Source organism: Hypanus sabinus, chromosome 2 (assembly GCF_030144855.1).
Source record: "Hypanus sabinus isolate sHypSab1 chromosome 2, sHypSab1.hap1, whole genome shotgun sequence".
Classification (NCBI taxonomy): Eukaryota; Metazoa; Chordata; class Chondrichthyes; order Myliobatiformes; family Dasyatidae; genus Hypanus; species Hypanus sabinus.
The window spans coordinates 167,839,435-167,859,573 of NC_082707.1; the positions used below are offsets into that span (position 1 = coordinate 167,839,435).

Consider the following 20,139-nt stretch of genomic DNA (forward strand, 5'->3'; position numbering starts at 1 on the left):
CCCAGGTGTGCACTATTCTCGTTTCTACCTTTGGGGAGGAGGTAAGGGAGCCTGAAGATGCACACTTTTTGCATCTGGAATAGATTCTTTAATCAACCACCGGCCCCAATCAGATTTCTGAATGATCCATGAAAACTGCTTTATTCCTTTTTCTTGCACTATTTATTTATTGTAATTTAGAGTAATTTTTTTTTCCCACACTGCTACCATAAAACATCAAATTTCACAAAATCTAAGTACGTGATAATAAATCTGATTCTAATAAACTATCAGTGAACCTGCCCGCAGTGTCCTTTCAGGCAGTGAATTCCAGTTCATAATAGATATCTGCATAAAAATATTCTCATTCACTATCTGCCATGTATTCAACATTGTCCACATCGACAAGGAGCACTGCCACAAGAAAGCAGCATCAGCAACCCCCAGCATCCAGGCCATGATCTTTTTATTTTCACTGCTATCATTGGGAAGGAGATACAGGAGCCTTAAGTCCCACACCACCAGGCTCAGAAACAGTGGATAACTTCACTCACCTCAATACGGAATTGACTCTGCAATCTATGGACTCACTTTCGACAGCTCTGCAGCTCGTATTCTCAGTTTTATTCATTTATTTATTTATTACTACTATATATTTTTGTACTTGCCCAGTTGTCTTCATTCGTACATTGGTTGTTTGTCTGTAGTTTTTCATTGATTCAATTGTCTACTATGAATGCCTGCAAGAAAATTAATCACAGGGTAAAAGATTGTGACATATGTGTACTTTGATAATGAAATTTACTTCGAACTTTGCTGATTTGCACTTCAATGACATCGTCGGTTGACTTAAGCAAAGCCATTTCACATGTGATCTCTCAGAGTAATCCTCAGCCTTTCCATGTTCACTGCTGTAGATAGATTAATACACACAAAAAGCATTTAGGAAGAGTCCAGTCCTGCCAAAGGGTTTTGGCTTGAAACGTCAACTGCACTCTTTTCCTAGATGCTGCCTGGCCTGTCGAGTTCCTCCAGCATTTTGTGTGTGTTGCTCAGGTTTCCAGCTTCTGGAGATTTTCTCTTGTTTGTGATGTAGATAGAATAACTCAAGTTAAGGATGATGATAGAAAGTCAAAGCTAGGCAGTCAGAACTAACTCAGATGTGCACATTACATCCAGTGGTAAAGATTTCCTTCCTCTGCACAAATTCGGATTAGGTTCCTAAATTTTTCTAATTCTTGGTGTGGTGAATTAGAAAGTAAAATGCAAACTGTGAAAAGAATTTTATTTTTCAATGCACCACGCAAATCCCAACAACAAAAGTATAGATTGTGTCCGATTTGTGACATTCTTTCTTAGTGACAAAGAAAATACAGGAGCCACAGACAAGCAAAACTAAATGTGTGTGTCTTGACGTTTTTCGCCATTGAGCTGTTAAGCTTGTTAGCCAGTTTAAGCCTTCACAAATCCTTCCTGTCATAAAACCTTTTCAATGACCAGGTTGTGACCTACATTTTACAACTATAATACCGCTTATGGCATAGATTCCTACATTGCAAGGGAATTCTTCTTTTGGAATCTGAGTTCTCTAGTAATTTTAATCCTTTAAAGAACTGAAAGTAGTATATACATTGCTATTCCCATTTCCTTTCAGATTTAGCATAACCGTAGAGTAAACTTTGTAGATAGAGTCTTACACTTAACTGTCCTCCAATCTCATGAAGAAGCATCCTCTTTCAATAACTTTTTGCTGTTACTCTTGTCAATTTTGCAGAAATCCAGTAGATCTCTCCCAAATCATGGTTTCTCTAGTATGCTGCCAAACCACTCGAATGCTTTCAATCTAATGCAATGTCTATTTTTGGGAGACAACTTTAGAAAATGGAATTATTGATTCACATACAGAAATGATTTTCAGTTTATAATCAGAATCTGGACTTAATTCTAACAAACAGGTATCAGCAATACCACACAGTTAGAAGAACTCTGTGTAGTGAATTTAATATTTGAGTAATATTGCAAATATATTGTTTGATTGTTGCTAACATAATTCATTATGGGTTGTATGTAAGAAGTATATGAATGGTATATGTCATTACGCCACTACATTATATGTGTGTATTTTACTAAAGCAAAACTCAGTAGCCAAATATTCCAGACACCTGTGTCTTTTTATTCGATTAATTTCTGGACTTACAAAAACATAACAATTTTGATGAGGAAGTTTTAGAACAAACCCGAGACAGCTACCTACCTTCTGAAGCATTGAAAAAGGCAAAAAATGGATGAAATTAACACTGGTTTACAAACCAGTATTGGGTGACAATAGATAGATAGATAGATAGATAAAAAGCAGAAATGGCTGACTACATTGGAAAGATAGATGCATTTGATTGCACAGCAATAAAAAATGAGTGCCAGTGTTGCTGAGTGCTGTAGATGAAAAAGTTTGCAGTTTAAATGTTTACCTGCTCCCAATAAAACCAGTCAAAATGAGCTTTACTGATATTGTGAATGTAATGCAGGAATATTTATAATGAAATCCATTGTTGCTTGCAGAACACATTAGGTTTCATAAGTGGAATAAAAAAAGGAAAGTCTATTTCAGCTTATGTGGATGAATTGAAGAAATTGTCTGAACATTGTCAGTTCGGTAATGAGCTTAATGATGCACTGAGCGATCATTTAGTTTCTGGAATCTTATGGGACAGCATTCAGAAATGGCTCCCAACTGAAGCACAACTTGCATTTAAAAGTGCAGTTGAAATCACTGTATCAATGGAAAGGGCAGCCAGAGATGCAGTTGAGTTGCAGTCAGGATTGAAATTGAGCGTGAACAAAATTGCAATGTCTAAACAGAAACCATCCTGGCCGAACAAATTATATTACCATTGTGCAGGGGCTTACATAATTCAGGCCAATGAAGGTTTAAAGGTGAAATTTTCAGAAAGTGCAACTAAGTAGGACATAGACAAAGAGCATGTCCGGTAGACAAAATAAAAAGGACTGCACAGGGAAGAGAAAAAGATAAAATGTCAAGCCACAGTTTCAAAGAAAGCACTAATCAGCATGCTGTTGATGAAACTGAGAGTGACATAAGATTAGATAGGTTTGAGATTTACAATGTGTAAAATAACAAATGACAAGCAATATGGCTTACACCAGAAATGACTGGCAAATTAATTAATTGGACACTGGCTTGGCTGTTTCAGACATTCTACAAATTGAGTTTGAACAGCATCTCAAAGATATTGAATTGAAGCCTACAGATAACCAATTAAGAACTTATACTAGAGAAAAGATAACTCTTGTGAGATTGACATTCCTAACAGTGAAGTACAACTAACAAGCCACAGTGGGCTTATATGTGGTAAAAACAGGAGGCCCTACATTGTGAGGGCTGTTAATTAGCTGAAACAAATACAATTTGATTGGATGTCCATCTGTAATTTGCATGCCACAGTCAATTGAAAGTGCATTAAAGGTACTGGACGATGCTTCAGCACTGTTCAAGGATGGCATTGGAAAAGTCAAACATATCAAGGGTAAAATAGTGTTAAATGAAAATGCCACAACCAAGTTTTACAAAGCCCGTCTGGTTCCTTATATCATCTGGGATTAAGTAACCAGTGAGCTAGATCGCATGGCCGCTGAAAGAATTTTTTCCAAGGCTGAGCAGAGCCCATGGGCAATACTAGTATCTCCAGAAGCCAAGAAGGGTCTGTCTGGATCTGTGGTGATCAACCCAATACTGAAAGTAGATCAATGCCCTCTGCCCTGGATAGAGAGTATCATGGCAGTTTTTTTCTGGAGGGGAAATACATCAGCAAATTGGACTTAGCTGAGGCCTACCTACAGACAGAGATGGAAGAAGAGTCCAAAGTGTGTCTCACCATAAACACTCACAGAAGGCTTATCTTTGGAGTGGTACTGCTCCTGCATTTTGGCATAAAGCTATGGAGCAGGTGCAGTAATGCTGCCCAGGCGCTCAGTGTTACCTGGGTAACATCATTTTTACTGGTGAAAATGACATGGAACATTTCCAAAACATCAAGTCTGTGTTAAAAAGATTAGAATATTATGGGCTCAAAGCATGACATGACGTGACAAGTATGAATTATATCAAGCATCACTTACTGCAGTCACACCATTGACGCACAAGATTTGCTACAAAGTGGCCAGGAGAGTTCCCAAAAGCCTCTCACGCTGTTGATGCGTTGAGAAGCCTCTTCTGAAGTATTGGTGTTCCAGAACACGTAGTCACTGACGATGGACCGCAGTTTGTTGAGGAACAGTGTCAGTTATTCCAGAAAATGAATACAATAAGACATATTATATCAGCACGTTTCTTCCCATTGATACATGGCTTGTCGGAAAGGTATGTCCAGATTTTAAAGAATGTACTGTGAGCAATGTCGTAGAGCACTCTACTATCCACTAACGAAGTAGTTTAGTGCTACTTGTTTGCTGCATTTGATACTTCCCACTCCCTCCTCTCCTTCCCTGCAATATTGTTCCTTGTCATAACTACTAAAAATAATAAATGTCTAAAGTAATCCCTAAGCCACTTGATTATTGAGGGATGTTAGCTATGAATTACCTGAGATGCAATGAAAGCGAATTTGTTGAAGATCAATGGCGAGGGAGACCCTTTTTTTTATTACATTGTCTTTTAGGGAGCTAAATCTAGCAAATTGACCATTTTGTTTTTTACCTTCATGTTGTTGCTGGCAGTATCAAACTCATTGTAAGAACTGCTTTGTGTGGCCAATCCTCAGTCAGTTAAGTATTTTAAGAAATGATTATGCGGTCAGTTAATCAGCTGCTTCCCTCGTAGGCTATAAATGAAAATTAGAAACACACACAGACAAAGCAGTTTGAGCTGGGGCAAGGTGACTGTTCACAAGGTGACTAGCACATCCATTATTTGCTGAAGTTGACCTTAGCACTCTTCTGTCAGATTTAGGAGTCCCTTGCTTATTGTCTCCTCAGTTTATCTTGTCCTCTTCCCTCAGATGACAGTGCTTCTGCAGCCAGCAGCATGGAGGTCACCGACCGAATCGCCTCTCTGGAGCAGAGAGTCCAGATGCAGGAGGATGAGATTCAGCTGCTGAAGTCTGCACTGGCAGACGTGGTGCGGCGCCTGAATGTTTCTGAAGAGCAGCAGGCCATGCTGAACAGGAAAGGGCCCACCAAAGGTAACAACAAAGCATAAAATATGAAGGTGCAATTAACTACACAGACTATCGGGTGTCTGGGGCACAGACTGGACTGCAAGTACTTTGCCTTGCTTTGACTGTAAGGAAGTTATCCTCTGTCACCCGTGTTAAAAGTAAAATATAACAGCAGTTACATTCTGTTCCCAAGAAGAGGGATACTTTGAGAGTAATTTGTAATATAAATAGAGTGGTACTGGAATGCAGTTAGCCAGAAATTTAGTTAAAGGGAGTTTGGGCTTGGAGGTAGTTTTAAAGGAACCATTGAAGAACTCGCAAAAGAATTTCAGAGAAAGGGTGAGAGTAGAGGAAAGGAGAAGATGCAAGATCGAGGATTTTAAATTTGAGGCATGTTGGACAAGAATCCATGATTAAACTAATAATTTTATCTCCACTTCTTCCCTTCATTGTGTAACACTTCCAATTACTCGGGCACAACGGTTGACATTTAGAATTGGCAGGCTGTTCAACTACAGGGGGCATCACAGCTTAACCAATGACCCTGCAGTCTGTAGCTCTTATAAAAACCACCAGGTGGCAATCAGGAACAGAAAACATATCCCTTCTACTCTTGAGTGCATTAGCTCATCACAAACTCTGCTGAATATGGAACATTCCTAAGCAGAATGATCATCTTCTGTTTGGGTGTCTTCATTCAGTTACTAAGAAGCTCAACTATGACGTCTTCAGCCAACTGTAAAGAACATTCAGAGGTGATCTTATTTGTGGAATTACATTTCATTGCAGTCAGATATTTTTATCTAGCTCTCTCTATGGAACTAGACACCATCAGACCCCATATGTTCCTAAAACTCAAGTTTACAGATATAGAAGTTGCATCAGTACCTAATCCAAACTTGGATTCATATAGGCATTTGATAGCTGGGTCTTCAGAAGCATATCAGTACATCCAAAGACTCAAGAATATTCAGAGACTAGACTTACAGGGAAAATGGATGTTTCTAACATAACACTGCTTATAATTGAGGCAAACAAGAAAATTAATTAATTAATGCTTCTGGGCCCCTTTTTGAGTATTTGACACTCGGTTGATGATTGCTTTAACTGTTAAAAATAACTCAAAGCATTTTAAAAAGTTACTAAAATATAAATCTTGTACTAATAGTAACAAAGCTCTAACCCTGGCAATAAAAGTGATAAACCCAAGAGATTCTGGAGATGTTAGAAATCCAGAGTAACACACACAAATTCCTGGTTCTCAGCTCGAACATGTAGCAAATATCATTTGGGTTTTATGAAAAAGATACCAGTTTCATCTTGAAATACTATAGAGAGGATTTCGCTTTTGGTGATGTGATGGGCCTCGCTCTCCACAATCCTTTACGCTACAAAAGACATTTGGAGTAAAATAAATATTTAAGGCGAAGTATCATATAAAATCTCATCTCTTTTTGCGATCAAAATTAAATTCTGGCGCATGGTAGGTGAAATGGTGCAGATGTGCACTTTTAGTTTAATAATATCTAAGTCAGAAATTTCCAAAATGAAATTTACCAAAATGAGTTTATTTTGGATTCCAGACCAGTGTACAGCACAGAACAGGCCCTTCGGCCTGTTCATTGCATGAAGAACACAAAGATGCTGTAATGGTATGTGGTAGTTTAATTAGTACATTCAGGTAGAAATATTCATTACAAACCAGAAAGTGTATTCTTTGAGGTACGAAAGCAGCTAAGAGTATCTATAGAATAGGCACAACAGAAGTTTGACCTTGAAGATCCTTAAGTACGTGTTACCAAGTATTTAAGTTATGCTAATTAGAACATTTCAAAAATCTTAATAGAAGGGTATAGATTATTACAAACAGTTTAACAGGATATATTGTGTCTGATCTGGCTGTGAAATTGTTTTTAAGTTACCTTTATTTACAGCCTACATCTGAATCGGTAATTGAACTTAGAACAGGAACAGGCCTTTCAGCCCACATTGTTGTGCCAGATCAATTGAATTAGTAATCAAATGGCCAACTAAACTAAACCCTTCTGCTACACAATATCCATATCCTTCCATTTTCCTCACATTTGTGTGCCTGCCTGAACATTTCTTAGAAATCCCTAATGTATCTGCCTCTACTACCACCCCAGGCATCACCCACCACTCTGTGTAAAGAAAACTTGCCCCTCACATCCCCTTTGAACTTATCCCTTCTCACCTTAAATGTATGCCTTCTGGTATTGACATTCCAGCTATAGGAAATCTTATAAGCCTCCCCTTAGTCTCCAGTGTAACAGAGAAAACAACCCAAGTTTATCCAACCCCTCCTTTATAATAAATGCTCTCTAATCTAGGCAGTGTCCTGGTAAACCTCTTCTGAACCTTCTCCACAGCCTTGACATCCTTCCTGTAATGGAGCAACCGGAACTGTATGCAATACTCCAGATTCAAGATTCATTTATTATCAAAGAATGTATAAATTATACAACTTGAGATTTGCTTGCTCGCAAAGCAGGAAATAAAAAAAAAGAATAAAAATAAAAGACCAACACTCGATGGACAAGATAAAAGGAGAAAATGCATAAAACATGCAAGCAATTGAAGTGAACAGCAACATTCCAAATGAAAACTGAGGTCAGATCCAAACCCTGGAGCAGGCCCAAAGCCTTGCCTATCGGTTCATTATATTAGTGGGCGAAATGCACAGCAGCCAGGGCAGTTTTCATCACCTCAGCGCCATGGAGGGAGGAGTGACCATGATGTGGCCTAACTAGAGTTTTATGAAGCTGCACGTAAATTCCTGACTTTTAAACTCAATGCCTTGACTAATAAAGGCAAACATGCTGAATGCTTTCTTAACCACTTATCAACCTGTGTAGAAACTTCTAGGAAACTATGAACTTGGACCCCAAGATCCCTCTGCTCATCAATACTGCGAAGGATCTTGCCCTTATCAGTGTGTTGTCCCTTTTCATTTGGTCTACCAAGGTGCAACACTTCACATTTGGTTTAATCATAATTCTTTTCAAAACTGAGAAATTGAGACTTTTATTTAAACTCTGAAATGTCTTAAAAACGTAACAATCAAAGTTCACTCCTCTTTTCTCCACTGCCTGGGTTATTCTAGTGATGAAAGTAAGCTGAAGCAATGCTCTTGAGAATAGGATAAGAGTTTTCTATTATCAGGTGATATTAATGTATAAATCAGCACATAAGGCAGTAATTGCAATGGTTTAAAACATTCTCAGAATCAGTTTATTTTTGGTTTTACTTTAGTCCAAGTTCAAGTTTAATGTTATCTGACTATACATATACACCATACAACAAATGAAACAACATTCTTCTGGACCATGGTGCACCCACACAACATCTATCACACACAGCACAGAAACCAAAATATTATTCTATAAATAAGTTCATAAAATATAATTCAAATATAATTTAGCATTGGAAGTGGGCAGCAGACTGAAAGGGCTTTGGCTCAATGGGCTTCAGCAGTAACGGGATGAGGCGAGGCAGTTGTTGATTGCAAAAGGGAGTAGTATGTGTATGAGGCCAGTTTTCTGTGGTCTGTGTCAGATGTGGGAGGTCCTGGAGTCTCCTGGCATCCTGGATGGCCACATCTGCACCCGGTGCATCGAGATGCAACTCCTAAGGGACCGTGTTAGGGAACTGGAGCTGCAGCTCAATGACTTTCGTTTGGTCAGAGAGAGTGAGGAGGTGATTGGGAGGAGTTTCAGACAGGTGGTCACTCCGGGGCCACGGGGGACAGAGAAATGGGTCACAGTCAGGAGAGGGAAGGGGAAGAGTCAGGTACTAGAGAGTACCCCTGTGGCTGTACCCCTTGACAATAAGTACTCCTGTTTGAGTACTGTTGGGGGGGGGGGGGCTGCCTACCTGGGGGAAGTGACAGTGGCCGTGCCTCTGGCACAGAGTCTGGCCCTGTAGCTCAGAAAGGAAGAGGAAGGCAGTAGTGATAGGGGACTCTATAGTCGGGGATCAGACAGGCGATTCTGTGGACGCAGGAAAGAAACTCGGATGATAGTTTGCCTCCCAGGTGTCAGGGTTCAGGATGTTTCTGATCGCGCCCAAGATATCCTGCGGTGGGAGGGAGAACAGCCAGAGGTCGTGGTAGATATTGGTACCAATGACATAGGTAGGAAAAGGGAAGAGGTCCTGACAGAAGACTACAGGGAGTTAGGAAGGAAGTTGAAAAGCAGGACCTCAAAGGTAGTAATCTCGGGATTACTGCCTGTGCCACACGGCAGTGAGAATAGAAATAGAATGAGGTGGAGGATAATTGTGTGGCTGAGGGAATAGAGCAGAGATTCAGATTTCTGGATCATTGGGACCTCTTTTGGGGCGGGTGTGACCTGTACAAAAAGGACGGGTTGCACTTGAATCCCAGGGGGACCAATATCCTGGCGGGCAGGTTTGATAGAGCTGTTGGGGAGGGTTTAAACTAGTTTGGCAGGGGGGTGGGAATCAGAATGTGAGTGCAGGGATTAAGGTAGAAGGACAAGGGCATGATGTTAAGAGTTCTGAGTTGATGAGGAAGGACAGGCAGGGGACAGAACATAATTGTAGCCAGATAAAGGGGTTGAAATGTGTCTATTTCAATGCTAGGAGTATTAGGAACAAGGAGGATGAACTTAGAGCATGGATTAGTACTTGGAACTATGATGTTGTGGCTGTTACTAAAACTTGATTGGAGGAAGGGCAGGATTGGATGAGGCAGGTCCTGAGGTTCAGGTGTTTATAAAGGAATAGGATGGGAGGTAGAAGGGGGGGGGGAGTGACATTGCTGGTCAGGGATAGTATCACGGCTATAGAAAGGGAGGACGCTGCAGAGGGAGTGTCCACTGAGTCGGTCTGGGTGGAAATCAGAAATAGGAAGGGATCAACCACTGTGTGGGAGTAGTCTATAGGCCCCCAAATAGTCCTCAGGACACCGAGGAGCAGATAAACAGGCTGATTTTAGAATGGCGCACAAAATACAGGGTAGTAGTTATGGATGATTTCAACTTCCCTCATATTGACTGGCACCTCCTGAGTGCAAGGGGGAGAGATGGGGCTGAATTTGTCAGGTGTGTTCAAGAAGGATTTCTGACACAGTATGTGGACCGGCCGACGAGAGGAGAGGCGATACTGGATCTAGTTCTGGGAAATGAATCTGGTCAGATGACAGACCTCTTGGTGGGGGAGCGTTTTGGTGAGAGTGACCACAACTCCCTTAGCTTCAGCATAACTATGGAAAGGGATAAAATCAGACAAAATGGTAAAGTGCTTACTGGGGAAGGGCTAACTTTGAAAGGATGAGGCAGGAAATAGCGAGAGTAAATTGGAAACTGATGTTCAAAGGGGAAAGCACAGAAGTAATGTGGGAGAAGTTTAGGGACCACTTGAGCTGGGTTCAGGATAGGTTTGTCCCACTGAGGCAAGGAAAAAATGGTAGGAAAAGGGAACCGTGGCTGACGAAACATGTGAGGCAACTCGTCAAGAGGAAAAAGGAAGTATATGTTAGATATAAGAAGCAGGAAGTAGGAGGGTCTCGTGAGAAATATAGGGTAGCCAGGAAGGAGTTAAAGAAAGGACTTAGGAGAGCTTGAAGGTGGCATGAGAAGGCCTTGGCATGTAGGATTAAGGAGAACCCCAAGGTGTTCTATGTGTATGTGAAGAATAGGAGGATGACGAGAACGTGGGGGGACCACTAAAGAAAAAAGAGGGCAACATGTGCCTGGAGGCGGAGGAGGTTGGGGAGGTCCTAAATGAATACTTTGCTTCAGTATTCACAAGTGAAAAGGATCTTGATCAGGGTGAGGTTGAAATAGAGCAAGCCTGTGTGCTGGAAAATGTGGAGATTATGGAAGAAGAAGAGCTGGATCTTCTTAAAAACATCAAGCTTGATAATGGCCGGGTATGATACACCCCAGGTTGTTGTGGGAATTGAGAGAAGAGATTGGTGGAGCATTAGCTATGATCTTTGAATCCTCTTTGGCTATAGGGGAAGTGCTGGAGGACTGGAGAATGGCAAATATAGTTCCCTTGTTTAAAAAAGGTAATAGGGAGAAACCTGGGAACTATAGACCGGGGAGTCTTACGTCGATGGTCTGCAAACTACTGGAAAGGATTCTTATGGATAGGATCTACGAGCATTTGGAGAAGTACAGTCTACTCATGGATAGTCAACATGGCTTTGTGAAGGGAAGATAGTGCCTCATGAGCCTGATTGAATTTTTTTGAAGAGGTAACAAAAGAAATTGATGAGGGTAGGACAGTGGATGTGGTCTACATGGACCTTAGCAAAGCATTTGACAAGGTCCCTCGTGAGAGACTCATCCAGAAAGTCCTGAGGCATGGGATAAGTGGAACCTTGGCTGTTTGGATAAAAAATTGGCTTAAAGGAAGAAAGCAGAAGGTAGTTGTGGAAGGAAAGTATTCTGCCTGGAGGTCGGTGACTGGTGGAGTGCTGCATGGATCTGTCCTGGGACCCCTGCTATTTGTGATTTTTATAAATGACCTGGATGTAGAGGCAGAAGGATGGGTGAGTAAGTTTGCGGATGACACAAAGGTTGGAGGAGTTGTGGATGGAGCTGCAGGTTGTCGAAGGTTACAGGAGGATATAGACAGGCTGCAGAGTTGGGCAGAAAAATGGCAGATGGAGTTCAATCCGGACAAGTGTGAGGTGATGCATTTTGGAAGGACAAACCAGAAGACTGAGTACAGGGTTAATGGTCAGTTACTTAAGAGTGTGGATGAACAAAGGTTGATAGGGTAGTTAAGAAGGCCAATGGGACGCTAGGCTTCATTAACAGGGGGATTGAGTTCAAGAATAGAGAGGTCATGTTGCAACTCTACAAATCTCTGGTGTGACCGCACATAGAGTATTGTGTTCAATTCTGATCACCTCATTATAGGAAGGTTGTGGAAGCAATGGAGAGAGTGCAGAAGAGATTTACCAGGATATTGCTTGGTTTGGAGAACAAGTCATATGAAGCAAGGTTAGCAGAGCTGGGACTTTTCTCTTTGGAGCATAGAAGAATGAGAGGGGACTTGATAGAGGTCTACAAGATTATGAGAGACATAGATAGGGGGAATAGTCAGTACTTATTTCCCAGGGCACCAATAGCAAACACCAGAGGGCATATGTACCAAATTAAGGGAGGGAAGTTTAGGGGAGACATCAGGGGTAAGTTTTTTACACAGAGGGTTGTGAATGCCTGGAATGACTTGCCAGGGATGGTGGTGGAGGCTAAAACATTAGGGGTATTTAAGAGCCTCTTGGACAGGCACATGGATGAAAGAAAAATAGAGGGTTATGGGGTAGTGTGGATTAGTACTTTTTTTAAGGATTATATGGGTCAGCACAACATGGAGGGCTGAAGGGCCTGTACTGTGCTATAATGTTCTATGGTTCAAAATGCATGTCGTAAAGCACAGCAAAAGTAAACAGTACAGTAATGCTGTGAGATGGCAGTTAAAATGCATTAGTATTTATATCTTTAGAAAGCTTTTAAAAAATTAAATTAGAGTCCCTCTAATTAGAGTCCATTTATTTTGATATATTTTGAGCTCCTGTTCTTTATTCAGAGGTTTTTAAATTGCAGTCTGTTTTGGGATAATACTGTCTCCCTTTCATAGCCACTCTGCTTTCATTTGCTTAACACTTTGATCTTTTATTTATTGCACCTTTAGATGTTTCTTTCTGGAATTTTTCATACTTCTGTCACATTTACCTTTTATTTTCCTCTTCTGTTTCTGTCTGTCTTTGCCAAATGTACCTTTTTATGGACCTTTAGATCAGGCAACGTCTAAACGAACAGAGGCAGATAAACAGGGCAGAAATAGCAAATCAGGTAAGCATTTCACTGAGCTCCCCTGAGAAAAAAATAATATTTGCAAATACGTGGAAGGTGTTGATGAGTTACAGTAGCATTGTAAAATTCTAGCACTATCAAGTCCATTGTTAATCAAAGATGATGGATTGAGTGTTAGATATTTAATTAAAATGTTGTAATAAGATGATGGGTGTTTCATGACCATTTCTATTTTACTGTGATGAGATTTGCATATTGTACATTGCCCTAGATAAGCCAATGGGATAAGCTGTGCAGGTGAACTGCTTCCTGTCACACCTCTGTTAAGGCTGCCTTGCAACCACATAATGGAAAGTGCTTAAAGAATAGGATGTCCTTGTCTTCTGCAATTTGCCTATCACCACAATAGGTCAATGGCAGACGTGATCGCAATGGCTCTCCACATGGCTTTAGACCACCTGGACAACACAAACATCTATGTCAGGTTGCTGTCCATTGACTATAGCTCAGCATTTAATACCATCATTCCCACAATCCTGATTGAGAAGTTGCAGAACCTGGGCCTCTGTACCTCCCCCTGTAATTGGATCTCGACTTCCTAACCAAAAGACCACAATCTGTGTGCATTGGTGATAACAATTCCTCCTTGCTGACAATCAACACTGTCGCACCTCAGGGGTGTGTGCTTAACCCACTGCTCTACTGCCTATATACACATGACTGTGTGGCTAGGCATAGCTCAAACACCACCTATACATTTGCTGACAATACAAACATTGTTGGTAGAATCTCAGGTGGTGACGAGAGGGCATACAGGAGTGAGATATGCCAACTAGTGGAGTGGTGTCGCAGCAACAACCTGGCACTCATCATCAGTAAGATGAAAGAGCTGATTGTGGACTTCAGGAAGTGTAAGATGAAGGAACACATACCAATCCTCATAGAAGGATCAGAAGTAGAGAGAGTGAGCAGCTTCAAGTTCCTGGGTGTCAAGATCTCTGAGGATCTAACCTGGCCCCAACATATCAATGTAGTTATAAAGAAGGCAAGACAGCAGCTGTACTTTATTAGGAGTTTGAAGAGAATTGGCGTGTCAACAATACACTCAAAAACTTCTATAGTTGCACCATGGAGAGCATTCTGACAGGCTGCATTACTGTCTGGAATGGAGGGGCTACTGCACAGGACTGAAAGAAGCTGCAGAAGGTTGTAAGTCTAGTCAGCTTCATCTTGGGTACTAGCCTACAAAGTACACAGGACATCTTTAAGGAACAGAGTCTCAGAAAGGCAGCATCCATTATTAAGGACCTCCAGCACTCAGGGCATGCCCTTTTCTCACTGTTACCATCAGGTAGGAGGTACAGAAGCCTGAGGACACACACTCAGCGATTCAGGAACAGCTTCTTCCCCTCTGCCATCCGATTCCTAAATGGACATTGAATCTTTGGACACTACCTCACTTTTAAAAAAATATACAGTATTTCTGTTATTACATGATTTTAAAAAATCTATTCAATATATGTAATTGATTTACTTGTTTATTTATTATTATTACTGTTTTTATTTTATTTTGTTTTCTCTGCTAGATTATGTATTGCATTGAGCTGCTGCTGTTGGGTTAACAAATTTCACGTCACATGCCGGTGATAATAAACCTGATTCTGATTCTTCCACTTGTCCTTCATGATCTTTGGGCTCCACCTAACAGTACAGTGGCCATCTCATGAGTTGCTGGGTTGAATCAGGCACTTACGATGGAAAACTTGAGAAAGTAATCTGATCCAATTATTTTGCCTGCATAAAGCATTTAGTTAATGGATTGATTTACAATAGGCCACTTCAGGTTCAAGTTTATTGCATCGGCATACATTACAGAGAACATAAATGCCTTGAAAATCAACTTCATACAGCAGCAGCACAGTACATTACAAGCATGACAAACATACATTAACAAACAAATTAAAGAAGGATCTTGTGCTTAAATCAACAAATTATACAAATTGTGAAAACTGTATAAATGTAATGTATGGGCATAGAAACAAATTACACATATTGTATTTATAGTTTTCACAATGTATGTATAGTTTGTTAATTTAAGTTTCTTAAACCTAAACATTGCACTCTAGTTAACAGTGTCTTGCATTTAAACACCACCTTGAACATGGAAAGATAATGGAAAACAAAAGCATGTCAGGAGGTTGGAGAATTGAGTAAATGGTTTGTCAGATTTGGGTTTTAAGGACAAGAGGAATGTGTAGAGCCAGAAGTGTTATTTGGGTACCAAGGGTCAATGTAGATCAGTAAGAGCAGAGGTGAAAGGTGAGCAGGACTCTGCAAAACAGAATATAGCCAGCAGGGTTTAGCTTGTGTTGAAATCAAAGGGGGTTGGAGGTTGTGAATGCAGTGACGGACAGGAAGAGGCAGTGTGAAAGAGTTGAGTCTGAAGATGGTGGAATTGCAGGTGAGAGGCGGGGCAGCTGTTGAGCTGAGGTAGAAGCCAGTGCAGGAAAGAAAATGTTAGAAAGCTGGTTTTGAATCAAAAACCAGAATAGTAAGCAGTCGCAGTAGTGTGGCCATGAAGCTTTAGTATATTAGTTGATTTGTGTTAGAGGAAATTATGGCTCATTCGAGACTGTTGGCTGAATAAGCAGATGAATGCACAGAGACAGTGCCGTATTCTCAAGGTATTGATGGGGTGGAGGGGGTGGTTTACTGTAAATTGTGATAATATGAGACTGAGAAAAAGCATGTATTGGGAAGAAATGAATTATTCAAGCTCACATCCTGAATAATATTGAAGAAAATTTCAGATGTATGAATGAATCCAACATCCCATTAATTATTCTACAGAACAAGTGCAATAAGTTTTGGGATGCCTTTTAGGCTGTCTTTTTAGTTGGAAAAAACTATGTGCGATGTTATAAGATGGATACAATAAGATTTCAAGGTTTCGAAGTTACATTTAAGGTCAGAGAAAAGTATACAATATACATCCTGAAATACTTCACAACAATCTTCAAAAACAGAGGAGTGCCTCCAAAAAACGAGTGACAGTTAAATATTAGAACCCCAAAGTCCCCCCCCCCCAGCTCTCCTCCTTCCCGCGTGTAAACGGCAGTGAGCAACAATCCCTCTTCCCCCACCAGCAAGAAAAAGCATCGGCACCCGCCACCGAGCACTGAAGCGTGAGCAAAGCAACAGCAAAGACACAGACTTGCAGTTACCCCAAAGACTGTTTCACCTGGTATTCGACATACCACAGACTCTCTCTCTCCCTAATAAGGGAGAAAGAGGTGTCGCCGTTTCACAGCGAAAGGGGAGACATAAGAAACAACTCGCTGGGTTACGGTTTTAAAAGTGCATTGTGTTGTTTTTCCCGAACTCTGTGCCCAAGGATCTCGGTTCAGCCAGAGATCCTCCATCTACAACGACACACTGATCTCCTGTAGAGGCACCAACCTCTGGCTCCACCCCCCCCCCCCCCCCCCCCATATCCAGAGCCACAAAATCTCAGTCCTCTGAAGGCAAGTGAAGCTCTTAGGCCGGGCCCTTAGCATGCTGAACGACAGCCATTCATGAAACCCCGAGAGCGGGTCCCATACCCGCAAAGAACTGTCAGTGTGTAACTCCAGGTCAGGGCTTTCAAAAGAACCCTGAAAGTTAAACAAACAATAAATAAAACAAACAGCAATAGCTACTTCACTTAGGTGACACTTCACCTGTGAGTCGGCTAGTGTGGTATACTGTGTCTGGTGCTCCCGGTGCGGCCTTTTATATATTGGTGAGACCCGACGCAGACTGGGAGACTGTTTCGCTGAACACCTACGCTGGGTCTGCCAGAGAAAGCAGGATCTCCCAGTGGCCACACATTTTAATTCCACTTCCCATTCTGATATGTCTATCCATGGCCTCCTCTACTGTCAAGATGAAGCCACACTCAGGTTGGAGGAACAACACCTTATATACCGGCTGGGTAGCCTCCAACCTGATGGCATGAACATTGACTTCTCTAACTTCCGTTAATGCCCCTCCTCCCCTTCTTAGTTTTTTTTTGTTTTTTCTCCCCCCTCCCTTTTTTCTTTCTCTCTCTGCCCATCACTCTGCCTGTTCTCCATCTCCCTCTGGTGCTCCCCTCCCCTTTCTTTCTCCCTAGGCCTCCCATCCCATGATCCTTTCCCTTCTCCAGCTCTGTATCTCTTTTGCCAATCACCTTTCCAGCTCTCAGCTTCACCCCCCCCCCCCCCCCCCCGGTCTTCTCCTATCATTTCGCATTTCCCCCTCCCCCCACTACTTTCAAATCTCTTACTATCTTTCCTTTCAGTTAGTCCTGACGAAGGGTCTCGGCCCGAAACATCGACAGTGCTTCTCCCTATAGATGCTGCCTGGCCTGCTGCGTTCCACCAGCATTTTGTGTGTGTTGCAGCAATAGCTACTAATATTATTAGTAAAATATAACTCCACTAAGCTAGTGGGGGAGTTCCTGGTTCTTAACCCTGATTTACTGACATTGTGTCTTGCCTTCTCTCACCAGTGGCAAACTTCCTGCTGTTTCTGAAACCAAAGTACCCTCCCATTGGGCATTGGGAATTATTTCTATAAATTGGAAAGAATCGTCATTTTTGTCTACTCTTCCAATTCCTTTTTGTCACAGTTTTCTTCATTATTTTTCCTCAATTTTGTTTCCTTAATCTAACGTTGTTGCTGAGAGGCTAGATGATTCCAGATTCAATATTTCCTGAAACCGTTAATAAAACTTCTCTGTAAAGTCCCTGGATAAGACTTTTCCCATTAGCAAGTCTTTACTCAATATGACTTGGGCCTAAAGCTGAACGGGCCATTATCCAATTTCATTTTGTAGTTAACTCAACAACCCTGTACTTCATTGAAATGTAATTTGTCAATTTACCTTCTATTATTTTTGTCTAATGGCTGACTGAGAGCAGGTTTAAGGCGAACAAGCCATATCCCTCTGCTTTTCCTCTCTGCCATAATGATCAAGTCCGGTCATTAAATAGATTAACTAATGAATCAATGAAGCAGTGTTTTGGAGACATAGCCTCTCTATTCAGTGGCTGAGAAGGAATGGCACAAATAATATACATCATTAGCTCCTAATTTGTAGATAGATCTTTTAAAAAAAAAATAACATTTTAGTTCAATAATTACTCATGAGGGAATCATAATGTTTATGGTACTGTACCAATGGTCGAGCTTGCCTGATGAAGGTTAAAGACTATCTGCCAAATGACTTGTTGTACATGCTGCTGGCGGTCCCATTCATATCAACACTGCAGCAACGTGTTCGTCACAGAGGGGTCCTGGCAGGCAGCCATCGCTCATCGGCACAACTGCTTTCTTTGCTCTGAATTAGCAATGAATACTCAAGAAAAGTCGATTTTGAGAATACATTGACCTTACGCTGAAGGAAAAAGTGACAACATGGTTAAATGGAAAAGCCTTTCTGACAAGCTGTGGCGGGTGGGGGGGGGGGGGGGGGTGCTACCGTTTTAGTTAATGTGCTTGGTAAGGTAATGAGCCGAGGACCTGTTTGCAAGTGTGTTTGTTCCTGGTTGTGATGCAAACAACCAAACTGACGAAGAAAATAAGGGGCAGCTTGGTGGCGAGGCAGCCAGCACAACACTGTCACTGTGCCAGAGACCAGAGTTCAGTCCCTGCTGCTGTCTGTGAGGAGTTTGCACGTGCTCCCCTTGTGGGTTTCCCCAGGGAGCACCAGCTTCCTCCCACATTCCAAGGATGAATAGGTGGGTTAGTATGATCACACAGATGTAATTGGATAGCATGAGCCCATTGGTCAGAATGAACCTGTTACTATGCAGAACAAAAATAACAGAATAGGTTAAGCCATTACAGGGAAAGCTTGATGGTCTGGAAGAGATGGTTGTGTAGAAAGTCACAAACGAGAGAAAATCTACAGATGCTTGGAAATCCGAGCAGCACACATAAAATGCTGGAGGAACACAGCAGGCCAGGCAGCATCTATGGAAAAGAGTACGATGGATGTTTTGGGCTGAGACCGTTCATCAGGACTGGTGGGGAAAAAGCCAAGGACTCAGATTTAGAAGGTGGGAGCCGGGGAGGGAAAAACACAAAGTAATAGGTATAACCCGGGTGGTGGTGGGGGGGGATGTGAAGTATAGAGTTGGAAGTTGATTGGTGAAAGAGATACAGGGCTGCTGAAAGGGGAGTCTGATGGATGAGGACAGAAGGCCATGGAAGAAAAAGGGAGGAGCACCAGAGGGAGATGATGGGCAGGTTCGGAGATAAAGTGAGAGAGGGAAAAGGGGATGGGGAATGATGAAGAGGGGGCATTACCAGAAGCTCAAGGAAATCAATGTTCATGCCATCAGGTTGGAGGCTCCACAGATGGAATATAAGGTGATGCACCTCCAACCTGAGTGTGGCTTCATTGTGACAGTAGAGGAAGCCGTGTGTGAACGTATCAGAATGGGAATGGAATTAAAATGGGTGATCCCACTTTTTTCTGGCGGACGGAGTTTAGGTGCTTGGCAAAGCGGTCTTTCAATCTAGTTTGGGTCTCACTGATATACAGGAGGCCACACCGGGAGCACTGAATACAGTATATGATCCCAACAGACTCACAAGTAAAGAGTCGCCTCACCTGTAAGGGCTGTTTGGGGCCCTGAGTGGTAGTGAGGGAGTAGGTGTAGCACTTGTTCTGCTTGCAAGGATAAGTGCCAAGAGGGAGATCAGCGGGGAGGTTGGAATGGACAAGGGAGTTGTGTAAGGAGCGATCCCTACAGAAAGCAGAAAGTTGGGGTGGGGGGGCAGGGAAGGATGTGCTTGGTGGTGGGATCCCACTGGAGATGGCGGAAGTTACGGAGAATTATGTGCTGGACGCAGTCTGGTGGGCTGGTAGGTGCGGACAATTGGAACCCTATCCCTGGTGGGGTGTGTGAAATGGAAGAGATGTGGTTGAGGGCATTGTTGATGGTGGTGGAAGGAAAGCCCCTTTCTGTGAAGAAGGAGGACATCTCCTTTGTTCTGGAATGAAAAGCGTCATCCTGAGAGCAGATGCGGCAGAGATGGAAGAATTGAGAGAAGGGATTGCATTTTTTCAAGTAACAGGGTGGGAAACAGAATAGTCCAGGTAGCAGTGAGAGTCAGTGTGTTTATAATAGACATCTCCCATT

At 42.0% G+C, this 20,139-nt stretch overlaps 1 protein-coding gene across 8 annotated transcripts in view; it reads left to right on the forward strand.

Moving 5' to 3' along the window:
* The window catches only part of eml1 (EMAP like 1), a 263,264-nt gene that overhangs the window by 178,414 nt on the left and 64,711 nt on the right, over window positions 1-20,139 (forward strand). For 6 of the 8 annotated variants that reach the window (XM_059958960.1, XM_059958938.1, XM_059958978.1 and 3 more), the window contains one exon: window positions 4,995-5,177. In XM_059958960.1, the coding sequence (XP_059814943.1) occupies window positions 4,995-5,177 (183 nt within the window). Of the gene's footprint in view, window positions 1-4,857; window positions 4,887-4,994; window positions 5,178-20,139 lie in introns of those variants that run through there. The other 2 variants (XM_059958981.1, XM_059958991.1) reach the window with 2 other exon arrangements.